A 15,373-nucleotide genomic window follows, 5' to 3' on the forward strand; every position below is an offset into this window, starting at 1 on the left:
AAAGTAATACAGGACAAGGAGAACAGCACCATCAAGGCTGTTACAAGCCCAAGGCGGCCCAGCTGACTGCATCTGGAAGAGCAAGGAATCAAGCCCATCTCAGAAAATTAGAGGCTGTCACTTTTAACCACTACACCAATCTGACAGTGAAGACATATGGGGCGTTAACAGATGATGGTCTTTGGGTCAAGGAGGATGCCTCTTTCACACGCAGCCAACTCGGTGACCTTAGACTAGTCACAGTCCTGATAGTAGTGTTCTCACAGAGCAGTTTCTCTCAGAGCTCTCTGAGCCCTACCTACCTCACAAGGTCTCTGTTGTGGGGAGAAGAAGGGAAGGCAATTGTAGCCACTTGGAGACTTGGTAGTGTAAAGTGGGGTATAAAAGCTAGGTCTTCTTCAGCCCTCTGAAGCTAAGTATTTGGATAGGAGACCTCCAAGGAATACCAGGACTATGATGCAGAGAGACAGTGGCAAACCACCTATGAACATCTCTTGCCTTGAAATCAGTACAAGGTCTCCATAACGTCAGCTATGACTTGGTGGCAAATCCCCCCCCCCATTATTATAGTTTGATGTATAGGTCAGCACCCCCTTGCAAGCAGCTTGCAGTAAAATTTTAATCATAACAGAAATTAAATCCATTAAAAGCATTGCAGTTTAAAATCAGCTGTTGCTATTCCGTTCCCATAGCCCCCCTGGCTTTTTATGGTACTTTAAAAACAACAGCAATGCTTACTGATTGTGTTACGTACATTTCATGGTTATTTGTGTTATGCTCATTTTATTTGTGCTGCTACCTGGAGACTGCAAGTCTGTTTCCAGTAAGCTGCATGCAGCACAGAGGTTTTGAACCTACATTGCCCATCTCCAGCTCTTTAGCTTCTTTCTGGATCAGCAAAGAGAATCTCTTGACATCCCATGAAAACTCTTCACATTCCGGGTGCCCTTCTATTCATGTGAGTTCTTTTAGGGAGCCTGTGTTTGTAGCCTGCTCTGTGGTTGGTTATAATACGGCAATGTGGAATTTGGAGCATGGAGATGAGGGGGAAAGCTGCAAGGGAGGGCTTGTGGTCATAAGAAAGGCACAGCACTGGAATCTCAAAAGTCTATTTATACTGTTATCTGTAGCCTAGCTGCCTAGAAAGACCTGCACTTGACTTTATCATTTCCTTTTATGGTTATCAGTAGCATGGGGTTATGCTTCTGAGGTTTTTCCATCCTGAAGGCATCTGCAGCGGAAATCATAATGAATCTTAAAGCTCTGTAGAAACTGGCCCTTCTCTACCATGCTGTCATGGTTCGATTGTCCAGCAAGGAACTGAGAGATGCAGATTCAAACCCCTAGTCTGTTGTGGAAGCTTGTGGGGCGACCTTTGGCCTGTTATTGTTTCTCAGGCTGACATGCCCGATAGGATTGTGGTGAAAATAAAATGGCAGATGAGAAAACCATGCTGTGAGCTGGTGCTTCAGGCCCCTGTTGGAGAGACAAGTGGGGTAGAAATATCTGAATAAATAAAAAGACAAGGTCTAAGATGCAATAGCTTTTTTGGTCAAGCCCCGACCTGGTAGGATGAGCTCCCGGCCCTGCAGGAGCTTTCCACTTTCCGCAGGGCCTGCAAAACAGAGCTCTTCTCCCAGGTCTCTGGTTAAGGCCAGGGCAGTGAGGAAGATCGTGCCTCTCCCCTCCCCAGGGCTAGTGCTAGCAGCTGGGTTACTGTCAGCTAGGGCCTTCCTCTCCCTCCCTTATAGTGTGATATTAGATTGCTGGGCAGGGGGATCGAGTTGTTTTATCACTTTGTTTGCTATGCTTTTACCGTGTTTATCATATTTGGAATGTCCTTTTAATGGGGGTTAATGGGTTTTTATTGAGGACTTTGTGACCCGCCAAGAGTGGCGGGATATAAATCACATAATAAATAAAATAAATAAAACTTACCAAGGGAGTGTGGTTTGGTGATATCCTTGCCGGCCGGGTGAGATTTGGGCTGAGCTTCAGTTTATTTAAGCCTGGGCATGACCAGGAGTATGAGTGAGGGCAATGCGTCACTGTGAGAGATGCATTGTGTTTCTATTTATGGCTTGTTTTTTGTTGTTGTTCCTTTGTAGAGATGCTGAACTGAACTTTAACTAGGCCTCCTGTCCCCTTTGGCTAGCACAATGAAGAACTTTCTGAATAGCTAACAAAGTGTGCTGGCCAGAGTCATGGAGAGGATAGAACAGAGCGAGGACTTTTGGAAGTGGAAGACATCATTGGTAGACAATTCAAAGAGGGAGGAAGGGCTCATTTGGGCTACCGGAAGGGCTCGAAATTCCTGTTTATGCATCACTAGCCAAGTCCTGGCCACTGTAATGGAAAGGCTAGATTAGAGTAAGGCCTGTAAGCATCTTTGCAGGATGCACTGGGCTTTGTACACTGGGCAACTTGAGCTTCCTCTTAATGAATGCTGGCAAATCAATGTTGGTAGTGGAAGTCATCACTGGTAAACAAAATGGGTGGAAGGGCCCATTTGGTCTACCAAAAAAGGCTTTGCTGTGGATCATGTGACATACAGCAACATAATATCATTAGACGAGCCCTTCTGGATCAGACCACTGGTCCATCTAGCCTAGCCTGTCTCACACAGTAGCCACCTGGTTCCTGTGGAGGTCCAAAAACAGGGCATAGCGGCTAAGATCTTCCCCTGTTGTTGCCTCCTGCTACTGATATTCAGAGGTTAACTGCTGTTGAATGCGGAGGTTCTCTTGAGTCACCATGGCTAGTATATTCCAGGAATCTTAAGCAGCCTTTTTCAAGATTTTGAACATGGGCAAGCCACTGAAATATGTTTTCAGGCTTTAAGGAGCTCTGGAACCGGGCCTGAAGTGTGACCAAGTCCATTACACCGGATATAGGCGGAAGAGCAGGGAACCCCAGGGCTCCAGGAAACCCTGGTTGGAAATCTCTGGTCAAAGGTAAGCCTCCAAAGTCTCATTCTCAAACTTCTCTCTCTTTGCCTCAGCTTCTCCAGGTTGGCAACCCTAACCTCATACCTCTTCGCATCATATACACACACACCCATGATTTATACCTACTGAGTAGAATAAGAAGAGATGGTTTTTATACCCTGCTGTTCACTACCTGGAGTCTAAGGAGTCTAAAAGCGGCATGCAATCGCCTTTCCTTCCTCTCCCCACAACAGACATGCAAACAAGCATCCCATCCCACTCAGGCTATAAACCTAGCGACCCTTGTCCTCAGTAGCATCCGCTGTGCAGGATCTACATTCCAAGTTCTGAAGCAGTGATTTCCTGGCTACACAACAGCAGGGCATCCAGATGATTGATTCTGCCACAGGGGTTGGCCAATCCACCACGAGCATGGGGAAAGCAAGGCAAAAAGTGCCTCACGGATATCTGCATCATTAGCCAATGCTGTAGTGAGCCCAAGGTCACCTAGCTGGTTGCATGTGAGGGAGCGCAGAATCAAACCCAGCTTGCCAGATTAGAAGTCCGCACTCCTAACCACTACACCAAGCCGGTTAGACTAGGCTTTAGGGAGCTGAGCTCTAGTCCCTGCTTGTCATGAAACATACCAGGTGACTTTGAGCCTGTCAGTTTCTCTCAGCCTCACCAACAAGGCGGTGTTGGGAGATGTGAGAATAGAATGGAGGAAGGGAGGGGGACCAACTGAGTACCTTGGAGTAATGGTGGAGCCAAAATGCAAAAAACAGACAAGGAGCAAGGCTCTGGAATAGAATCATAGAGTTGGAAGGGGCCATGGAGGCCATCTAGTCCAACCCCCTGCTCAACGCAAGATCAGCCTAAACTATCCAGGATAAGTATGTGTCCAGCTGCTGCTTGAAGATCACCAGCGAGGGGGAGCTCATCCCCTCCTTAATTCCACTGCTGAACTACTCTGGCTTTTCCCCAATATCTAGAATCCTAGAGTTGGAAGGGGCCATGCAGGCCATCTGGTCCAAAGTCTCTCTTTCAGGTCAAGCCATGGCCAATGGTCCTGAAAAGAGAATTGTTTTAAACAGTATTGTTGGTTAGGTAGCTGATTTAAAACTTGACAATACTGTGTGTTTAAAAAATAAAAAGACCCGATTTTCAGTGTTGACATTGACATCCATAGAGGGAGAAGCGAGCATAGCCACCCTGCCCCTGAGCATAGAGCTGACACTTGCACGCATGAAGTGGCCTTATACTTGTTCACACATTACAATGAATGCATGTCCTGCAAATATCTGTGTAAATTTTCTTGTGTGAAAGAACTAACACATGTTCACTTTAGAAACAAAACCTGCCTAAATGTAGGGTTTCAATCGTAGCATGAAAATTGATGCAAATATAAAGAAAATCAGTACAGAGCATAGCATGTTCGGTAGTGACCCCACAATTCTGGAACTCCTTCCTTGAGGCCCATCTAACGAAAGAGAAGCTGTTGGCGTGTGTGTTTTTATGAGCCGATCTTTAAAAAATAGGAAATTGCTACTGAATGATAAATGGAGGTGGTTGACAGATTGTTTGTTCGGTGGTTTGGCTTTGGCCACTGCTATTGCTGTCCTCCTTTTACTGCAGGGTTTTTAAGGCTGAGGCCTGATTTGAACTTCTTGCCTTGATGGGAAAGAGGAATGCCAATTGACAGCTAAATCAAATGCAGAATCGGAAGACTCACACTTCCATCTGCATGAATAGATGGGCCCAGCAGGCCCAGCAGGGCTGAAAGAGCACAGCAAGGCAGACACCTCATCCCCACATACAGATCTCAGGCTGTATATTTTCACTCAGCAAACACCTACATTCTAACAGATATGCCTCAGCAAACATTTCGGGGAGCTGAAAAAACAAACCTGGGGGAGGCCAAGAAATATCTCTATTCATGTGCTTGTTCAGGTTGCCTTGGTAAACAGTTAAATATTTCTGGAGTTTAAAAATACTGCTCGCATACAGAACGGGTCCGAATACTAAGAATTCCAAGTATATGCGGTCGTTTGGGACAGCCTAAGGAAGAAAGATGACCTACCACACACAAATATCGGCTGTTCTCTCAGCCAGTCCCACAAATGGACGCCTGACATCCCTCAGACCACCCATGAGGAAAACGGTAATTTATAGCTGCCTCCTGAATAACATTTGGTAAGGCCTCCTTGTTTTCTACTTGGAACAACCCTCCATTTTGCAGTACTAGGACTAAGTAGCTTTTGGTGCTGAAAAGGACATGATCAGCCTTTAACTTCAACTGACCCTCTTCTGATTCCCCCTCTGCCCCAACACTGATGATAAAAAGACTTTGCCCCTGAGGATCAGTTTGGAAAGTTGACCAGTTCTACTTTAAAACAGCCATAAGAGTGGCAGGGCAACATTTAGTCTCCTTAAGGAGAGAGAGAGAGATGGCAATTTACACTGTCCTCGCAATATTTGTTTCATTGTCATTAGAAAACCCAGTGGGGGTAAATACCTTGTCCTGGCAGGAAGCCCAGCTACTGTGCTTGCACCAGGTTCTCTACAGAGAGAGATTACACCCCCTGAAAGGCTGCACCCCTCAAGTGGCGGTGGATTCTCAGCTCCCTCTTTTCTTTTTCTGATTCTCTCCAAACCCAAGTTAAAAACTCCCTTCTCCCACCTGTTAGAACACCATGCTGAAGAAGAGCCCCAGCTCTCTCAGGAGAAAGTCGTCAATCACTGTTCTGCATTTACAAAACACCAATTGATCGTTTGGGACTGTAAGTCAGTCATCTGATTAACAAAGAATGGCTATCATCCATAATACTGGGGCAGGTACATCTGCCCTACAAACATAAACCAGTTTAACCACCATACTGCCCCACCAGGATATTCTGGGACATGTAGTTCTGTGCAGGGGCTAGGTCTTCTGAACAGAACCAACCTCCCATTCCTTGGATGGGTGGGATGATGATTAAATGCTCCTGTAAGCAACATACATGTGTAGCTTAGGCATCAACTGTGGTGACAGGCACATTCCTTGAAATCTGGCCCAACCCTGAGCAGAGCTGCCTCTCTCCAAGTCAAATGAAGTTGATGGATGCAGAACTGTTTCAAACAGCACCGCTGCTACTGAGTCTTCTGGGTCATTTATGGCACACATCCATCGTCGTGCAAGAGGCTCACAGAGAAAGCCGAACGGTTGGCAGCTTCTGAACTTGTCACAGTGTACATGTTAAGTGCCATCAAGTCATTTCTGACGTATGGTGACCTGATGAATTAGTGACCTCCAGAATGTCCAGCTGCTAACAGCCTTGCTCAGGACTTGCAGACAGAGTGCCGTGGCATCTTTGGCTGAGTGAGTCTGTCTATCTTGGGGTCTTCCTCTTTTCCTGCTCCCTTCAGCTTTTCCTAGCATTATTGTCTTTTCTAGTGACTCTTGTCTGATAATGTAACCAAAGTATGATAGGCTCCATTTAGTCAATTTGGTTTCAGAGAGTGTTTGTGCTTGATTTGATCTAGAATCCACTTTCTTTCTATTAGCTTCCTTCACTATCCAACTTTCACACCCCTACATAATAGCAGGCTATACTATGGCATGGATTGTTTTGATCTTGGTTGCCAGTGGCATGTCTTTACACTTTAAAATCTTTTCTACTTTATCCATGGCTCCATCTGCAAGAATTTAGAAGGCAAAACTTTCCATTGCATGAAGAGAAATAAAAACAACCATCCTTTTGTTACATAGTCAGCATGATGTAGTGGTGAAGAGCAGCAGAGTGGAGAACTGGGCTCATTTCCCTACTCCTCCACATGCAGCCAGTTGTGTGGATCTGGTACAGTTCTCTCAGAGCTCTCTCAGCCCCATCTACCTTAGAGGGCGGGCGTTGTGGGGAAAGGAAGGGAAAGATAAGCACTTCGGGACTTCTTAAGGTAGTGGAAAGCAGGGTATAAAAAACCCACTTCTTCCTCTTCTTATAGATGAAAGGACCAGTCTTCTGAGCTTTTCTTTCTACTCCTTGATGAATGGATTATTCAGGCAAAGTGGTAACAAAGCTTCAGAGCACAACACTTAGATGAGGTAGGACTAAGCCAGGGAGAAGTTGAATAGACAAGAAAAGGTAATTTTCAAGCTGGTGATGGCAAAAACTTTATTCAAACAACAGAACGAATTCCTAGGTACAATTAGCCTCGTTTTTGTTTTACTTCATCAGTGAACTTATTAATATAGTGTAGCATTTCTTAATTGGTTTTTCCAAGAATACTAACAAAGTTAGTCTTCAACACACTACCTTATATTTAAAGACATATATCTGGGGTCTACCAGTATCAAACGTCCACCAAGGTAACCATCCTCTAGGAAATCTTATAAGTGACACTTTGGTGTAGTGCTTAAGAACGGTAGTCTCTAAGCTAGGGAGGCATGTTTGGTTCCCCACTCCTCCACATGCAGCCAGCTGGTTGACCTTGGGCTAGTCACAGACCTGTTAGAGCTTTTCTCACAGAACAGCTCTGTCAGAGCTCTCTCAGCCCCACCTACCTCGCAGGGTATCCGTTGTGGGGAGAGGAAAGGAAGGTGACTGTAAGTTGCTTGGAGACTCCTTCAGGCAGTTAAAAACAGAGTATAACAACCAACTCTTCTTCTTCTTCCCATGAGGGAAAGTGACAGGCCAGAGAGGGACATGGTTAAAAGGAGAGGGATTTTTCAGATAATGATTCTGAGAAGAGAACTTCCACTTTCCAGACAGAGCACTTTGGGTTTTCAGTTTTAGAATCATAGAATCATAGAACCATAGAGTTGGAAGGGGCCATACTGGCAATCTAGTCCAACCCCCTGCTCAACGCAGTATCAGCCCAAAGCATCCTAAAGCATCCAAGAAAAGTGTGCATCCAACCTTTGCTTGAAGACTGCCAGTGAGGGGGAGCTCACCACCTCCTTAGGCAGCCTATTTTCCCTCCTGCACAATAAGAAACACCTTTACACCACAATGTGTGGAGAAAAGAACTTGAGCTCAGCGCTATACTCACAGAGCTACAACTCTGTAATGATATTAAAATGATGAAGAGCAGTCCTGTAAATAGGCTACATAAAAATGAGAAAACACGGTGGGTTTGGCGTCTGCTTCGTGCCAAATAAAACGCATTCAAAATAGAACCCGGACAGGAGCATCCAAGGCGCTTGGCTCTCAAAACACTGGCAAGGCCTTCCGGGGGTGCTGGGAAAGCCAGAGTTCCTTCCACCTCCCCACTGTCTCGTCCCTCACAATTAGCAGAGTAAAGAAACCGTTTTTAACTGGTGCTCGATGCCAGTGACCTGCTGGAGACAATCCTGGGCCGTTTGGAGATGCATCTTCTTCCCCAAGGCAGCCCTGCTGTTCCGCTGAAAGCGCTGCCAAATATTTGCTTTGGATAATGAACCTGCAGATGCCTCTTTGTGGCTGTGCTGAGGGGAGGGAGGAAAGTGACTGTTGCATTGTGCTGCTGAGCCTCGAATGCACCGCTGGGCTTATCAGTTTAGCTCTGAGCACAGAGCCCTGCCAGGTGCTACTGAGAGAGGCTTCCCTGGGGACTGAGCCTCAGCAAGGCTCAGTTTGGAGGGAAACGGAGGTGCTTCTTTTTCGTGGGAATAAAGAAAAGGAGGCGGGTGCGTGAGGAACAGGGACAGCCGGCTTCTCTTGTGCTCCGCTGGTGCTTTTTATTCAAGGGGTAGAATTGATAAGAGTGCTGGCCATGAGGAAGGTTCTTTAAAGCAGGGGTAGTCAACCTGTGGTCCTCCTGATGTTCATGGACTACAATTCCCACGAGCCCCTGCCAGCATTTGCTGGCAGGGGCTCATGGGAATTGTAGTCCATGAACATCTGGAGGACCACAGGTTGACTGCCCCTGCTTTGAAGTAAGGAAAAGGAGAGTCTCTTCCCCAAGGAATGGAGATTGAACAGAGAGAATGGAGTGGCTGGAGTCACAGTGGATGGATGAAGAGAAGTGCTCGTCCTGGGCAAAAAGAATAGTAAACTGGGGAAAATAGATTTGGGATTTTGCTCACCCCCGTGCCCAATCCTACAAGGCATGTGGCAGTGGTAGGGTTGCCAACCTCCAGGTGGTGGCTGGAGACCTCTTAGCATTACCACCGGTTGCCAAACAACAGAGATCAGGTCCCCCTGGACAAAATGGCTGCTTTGGAAAGTGGTAGCTGTTGAGGTCCCTTCCCTCCTCAAACCATACCCTCCCCTGGCTCCATACCCTCCTCCCAAATCTTCAAGTAGCTCCCATCCCAGATCTGACATCCCTAGGCTGTGGCTCAGTGCTAGATGATGTGCTTTGCATGTTCAGTCCCTGGCATCTCTAGTTACAGGAACCAGGCAATGCATGAAGATCCTGGAGAACCACTCTCAGTCCAAAATTATCTCCCAGAAGGTTATAATACTCCGGTCATCCAAGTCCAAGACTCTAGCCATGACAGAGAGCCTGTTTGGTGCGGTAGTTAATGAATGGCAGCCTCGGACCTGGAGCACTAAGTTTTATTCCCCACTCCTCCTCATGACACCAGCTGGGTGACCTTGGGGCAGTCACAGTTCTCTCAGAGCTCCCTCAGCCCCATCTACCTCATAGGGTGCCAGTTGTGGGGAAAGGAAGGGAAGGCGATTATAAAGTGCTTGGAGACTCCTTCAGGTAGAGAAAAACGAGGTACCAAAACCCAGCTCTTCTACACATAGCCTAAGGCACAGATCTTTTGGGTTAATGTAGATCTAGAGAATGTAGCACTCTAGGTTACTCCTAGGGGGACCAGGTCTCCCACCATATCAATACACCCTCTGACCCCCATCCCTAGAACATCGCTGCTTCTTGGGACAACAGTTGGAATCATTTGGGCACTAAAGTGACACCACACACTGCCTGGAGCTGTAACAGTCTCCCGAAACTCTATAGTAAAATGATAAGACTTTTGGGGAGGGCTGTTAGAGCATCCTGGGGAAGTGTGACTTCACTTCTGGTCACATGCTTGGAGGGACATTGCAGCATTGCATGGTGCCACACAGTGCACAGCCCCTATCCCAGAGACTCCTAGGTGTTACAGCCTTCCTTTGTCAACCCAGGGCCTGTTCTTGTTCACTGAGCAGCAGGGTGACCGTGGAGACATACAGGTGAAGCTTTTCCCGGCCTTGTAATAGGGGAATGCTTCATGTGCTACAGTTCTGTGTCAGAAAAGGGTTGGTTCTCCTTGTGCCAAGGGGATTTTGCACCTGTATCTCTCTCTGTCTTAGGGCTCCGTTCCTCTCAAGATTAGTCCTTTCTTGATCAACTGGCCGTGGCCAGTTGCTTCTGATGCAAATCTCCTTCTGGCTAATTAGGAGCCGAGAGCTGAGTGCTTCCCTTTTCCTTTTGTTTCGAGGAAACCTGCAGGCATTGCTAATTGAAGGTGACATTTAGGAGGGTGGAGAGAAGCCAAGCGTAGCCAGCCTCCTCCTCCTCCTCCTCCATAAGACCATATTTGAGTATTTCCATTCAAGGAGAACTCAGAAATAATTTGCTTTTGCTGGCTCTTCACAAGTACAGCCATCTCCCATTAGTGTGTCTGATGTATTTTGGGGAAATATTTCCCTGACAGAGCTGAGCAGATTTGGCAATTGTCTGCAAAGCACTATTTATTATCCCGCAATAGCCCGTTACAAGGTAATGATTGTACCCATGTAATTTTTACCATTATGAGACTTTTGAGGATTATCATTTCAGGCAGCGCTGATACGCCAAACTGCCTCGCAGGCATTCAGCTCCCTCCCCGGAATGAATCTCCCCGTCCACTAAGGCATTAAGGAACTCGGAAGCTGGATTGTGCTCAGCGTGTAACTCCCCCTCCCTATCAGTATGCCTGTGCTGTTAAGAGCTTCCTCCCATGCAGAAGTTTAGCAGGCTCCGCTTTGCCTGTCATGATTGCTCCCCATTCCTAGAACAGCTCTGCCTGCTGAAGGTTCTGCACGCCAGGCTCTAGTTACAGGGGCAAGAGCCTTGCCAGAGAAAAAGATGGGGTTTTTAGAATGCTGGGCAGCAATTGCTCAGATGAGGGGAGTAGCCAAGTTAAGCCCCCACCAATGAGCAGGCCCTGCCCGGTCACCTAACCTATGAATACAGTCCAGAAAGAAGCTCTTTCTGCAAGGCTCCTGTTTTCAACAGCAGCAGATCTGGCTCTCTTAATAGGGATGCCAACTCCAAGTTGGGGCATTCCCAGAGATTTTGGAGGTGGAGCCTGGGGGGGCAGAGTTTGGGGAGGGGAAAGGCATCAGTAAGGTAAAAGGCCATTCAGTCTGCTCTCCCAAGCAGCCATTTTCTTCAGGGGAACTGATGTCTTTGGTCTGAAGATCAGTGATAATTTTGGGAGATCTCCAGGCCCAACCTGGGGGCTGGCAACTATGCTCCTCCCACAACACCTTGTTCCAGCTTCTGCGTGGAAAGAAAACCTTCTGCTGGACTGCAGCCTTCTGTACATCTCAGCATTGTTAGAATTTCCTCCTCTCTGATCTTTGACTTCCCCCCACCCCCTCCTTTTGCATGAATCCCCGAGGAAATAAAAGCTTTTCAGGTTAGGAAGTCTGCCTGCCTGGCTCTCCTTTCTTAACTGCCTTGATCGTTAATTTGCAGTTCACTTAATATAAATTCCACAACTCGGTGTCTTTTCCCGAGAGACAGAACACCCCCCGCCCCTTGCGTCAAGGGCTTTCAGGAGGTGCACCCGGAGTAAATTAGGCAAGATGGGAACTCGGTGGAGCTAATAAATTCATTGCTCTTGGGTGATCATTCTGCATTGCCTTCTGTAAGAAGCAGAGTGTCGCATCATGCCAACCATCTCCTGCTACCACCAACCATCTTCTGCCTCAGAGGCCTGGAGACACCCATCAACATGGTGGCCCTCTTGTTCCAAGAAGAAACGGAAGCAAGTCAGCACAGAAGTTCTCCCTTTTGATTATCATGAGACCGTGACAGTCCAAGCGCTCACGCACTACCGGTTTAGCAATGGAAAGGGAAGTCAGTGGAGTAGTGGGGGAGCTTGCATGGCAAAAGGGGGGAGAAAAGATTGGTAAAGGGAGGCAAGGAGATGGTGGAAAACGGAACGAAGGCTGTCTATTGCTTTCCACAAAGGGTAATGTGGAGCACTTGCGCCTGTCACAGCCGCTGCTTTCAGGAACATTACAACAAAATAAGGTCACTATGCAAAATGACCCAACTTAATTAAATCGGACATACGCTCAAAAGAATTACCGAAAACAATGCATATATTCCCTTATAAGAGAGTGCAGATAAAGTGCAATTTCCCCCAAACTATTTGATCATCATCTCATAGGTCAGCCACTGATGTCCGTATGAAGACCCGGGAAGCCTCCATTTCACCACGTCTCGCTTCCTCCGGGGTCATGCCTGATTTTTCTGATTTAAAGATGTTTCTTTGAGCTTGCATGAACTTTTATAATTGTGAAGAATTCTTGTGATTGTCTTCTGTTGAAGCCCTTTGTGGGCACTTTTTGAGACTTATTCTGCTATTGTGGTCCACAGAGGAAGCGAGATGTGGTGAAACAGGCTTACTGGGTTTTTGTATGGACATCAGTGGTGAGCTTATAATATGATATAATAGTTTTGGAAAAAGTGGACTTAATTTGCACTAAGCCCCATCAATTATGAAACATCTCCAGGCCCCCTCACTGTCGATCTTCAGGAAGCAGCTGAAAATTGTTTTATTTCAAAGAAAAGCTGGTTTTTATACCCCCGCTTTTCACTACCCAAAGGAGTATCAACGTGGCTTACAATTGCCTTCCCATCCTCTCCCCACAACAGGACACCCTGTGAGGCTGAGAGAGCCTGGACATTAGTGCTCTGTGAGAACAGATCTATCAGGACTGTGACTAGCCCAATGTCACCCAACTGGCTGCACATGGAAGAGCGGGGAATCAAACCCAGCTTGCCAGATTAGAAATGAAATTGTTTAGGAAGGTGAGATCTGAAGTAGACTGTAAAAAGCTCCAAAAGGCTCTCTGCAGGCTGGGTGGTTGAGTGACAATGGAGCAAATGTCATTCACTGTGAGAAGGTAGAGTATTGAACGTGGGGGCAAAGACCCTAATATACACTGCTGGGGACTAAACTGGTGGAAATTGATCAGGGAAAAGGTCATGGGACCGGAGAGGATAACTGGAAGAAGAAAATGTCAGCACAGTGTATAGCAGTGGTTAATACAATTATGCATAAGGTGAAGAAAATAGTCCCAGAGCTTTCTTTTCTTCTCAGAGGCGTGCAGGGGTTTTTATCAGCAGGTTATGCAGGATATTCTTTACTTAAATAATGAAAAGCTGGTTGAATTTGTTGCCGCAGGATGTTGTGACAGTTACTGGTTTCCTTGACTTTAATAGGGGATTAGGAAGATTAAAGGAGGAGAGGTCGATGGGCTCTTAACTGGCTGAAGGAAACCAGAGGCAGTAGATGTTGAAAGACCAGCATTAGGGGAGATTTAGGCGTCTGTGCTCTGCTTGTTGTCTTTCCAGGGCAACTGGCTGGCCAGTGTGTGAAAGGAGACCTTGAACTAGACAGACCACTGATCTGATCCAGGAGGTCTGCTTTGGCATTCTTTCTGAGCTGCTTTTATGATGTGCACATAGAGTTTTGGTGATCCTTTTCCTTACAAACCAATGAGCAAGATAAAGCAGTTAGGGCCACAGTTAGCCCAAAGAACGGGCAGCACATTAGATTTATATTTATTTATTATTAAATTTCTGTACCGCCAACTTCCAGACCAGCCGGCTTGTGGCAGTTCACTACAATTCTCTCTCTCTCTCTCTCTCTCTCTCTCTCTCTCTCTCTAACTTACCACAACATACAGGGTAGTTGTGGTAAGACTAAAAAGGGGGAGGGGATCAATGTCACCAACTGCTTTGGGTCCCCATTGAGGGGGGAAAGTGAGGTATAAGAAAATGAGCACAGAGACTGTTACCACTATATTGACCAATAATCTGATTTCATATAAGGTGGCTTTCTGTGTCTGTTATACCAGTGGTCCCCAGTCTTTTTATCACCGGGGACCAGTCAACGCTTGACAATTTTACTGAGGCCCGGGGGGGGGGTAGTCTTTTGCTGAGGGATGTCGTCACCACCTGAGCCCCTGCTCCACTTGCTTTCCTGCCGGCGCCCCGGACTTCCTGCCGCCTGCTGGGGGGCGCTGCCATCAGCAGCTGCACAGTGCCACACCGAGGGGGAGCCCCAGCCATGGTGTCCACTGGAGACCACCAAAGGTGAGCCGGCAGCAGAGTGGCAGCAGCCAAGGCAGCAGCCAGGGAGAAGGACAAGGAGGAGCCACGGCCCAGTACTGACTGATCAACGGACCGGGACCGGTCCCCAGACCGGGGCTGGGGACCACTGCATTACACATTGCTGAGATCTTGGCTCTTTGTATTTTTACTTTATTTATTTTGGGGGTAAGCCTAATGTGAGATCACTCCTTAATGCCCACATCAGTCAACGGGCAGCAGTTAAAAGGCCGAGTTCCAACGTCATCACTGAAATGATCCCGGTTTTTCTCTTTGTCAGCCTGGAACGACTTTGGAGACTCTTAACCTCAAGAGGTGTGATGAGAAATGGCTTTGGGGAACAACACGCAGCGCAGTTACTCCATCATTCCATGCTTCATTTTTGTCGAGGTGAGTCCTACTTTTGGCCTTCCACTTTGGAGAAGCAAGACTAGTTTCATGGGCTTGAATTGGACCCGCAGGGAAAACAAGGCAGAGAAACGAGCACTGCTTTGGCTTCAATCCTCAACAAACTACCTTTAATGTGAATCTTGGTGCAAGAGTCAGATGTAGGTGTACAATGAAGGGATGGGGCAGCCTCAATCATGCTAGAGTAGCACTGACTTAATTTGATAAGTCTTTGAAAAGATTTCTGTGTTACATTTTTATTTCCAGTGTTCTTGAACTCTAAAGTCCGGTCAATAGAATTACAAAATAATCATTGGCTGCAACTTGAGTTGTGTCTGCATGACAGAAGGGGACTCTGCTGTCATATTTACCTGTCGTTGATGACCTACAAAAGTCCTTGGGTGCTTCAGGGGGTTTGTGCTTCCCTGATTGCCGCTAATGAGCTCCTATAAAGCTGCTAATAAAGACTTTCTCAGCCAGGGTTTCCTGAGACCTTGGGGCTTCTTGACGGCCCTGCAATGACCAAGTGAGTGGTCCTTAATTAACTTGTTACATATTCTTAAAATTTGTTAAACATTTGTTAGGTGGTAGGACGGTATATGGTCATGCTGACCCACCCCACTCCCCTCCCGAAATGGCCAATGATGGGCCTGGAGGGGGTGAGAAGGGGAGGGGCCCCGGGTGGATGTGTACACAGCTATGCTTCCCAACCATATTCTGCATGATTGCACCACTTCTGGTGTTTCTCAAAACCTGAAGAATGTTTCAGGGGTCTC

The 15,373-nt window shown here is 46.9% G+C and overlaps 1 protein-coding gene across 2 annotated transcripts in view; it reads left to right on the forward strand.

Moving 5' to 3' along the window:
* PLPPR1 (phospholipid phosphatase related 1) overlaps positions 1-15,373 on the forward strand; it is a 117,126-nt gene that overhangs the window by 49,875 nt on the left and 51,878 nt on the right. For both annotated transcript variants that reach the window (XM_077345346.1, XM_077345347.1), the window contains exon 2: positions 14,491-14,600. In XM_077345346.1, the coding sequence (XP_077201461.1) occupies positions 14,538-14,600 (63 nt within the window). In that variant the 5' untranslated portion in view covers positions 14,491-14,537. The remainder of the gene's footprint in view (positions 1-14,490; positions 14,601-15,373) is intronic.

This window comes from Paroedura picta, chromosome 7 (genome assembly GCF_049243985.1).
Source record: "Paroedura picta isolate Pp20150507F chromosome 7, Ppicta_v3.0, whole genome shotgun sequence".
NCBI lineage: Eukaryota > Metazoa > Chordata > Lepidosauria > Squamata > Gekkonidae > Paroedura > Paroedura picta.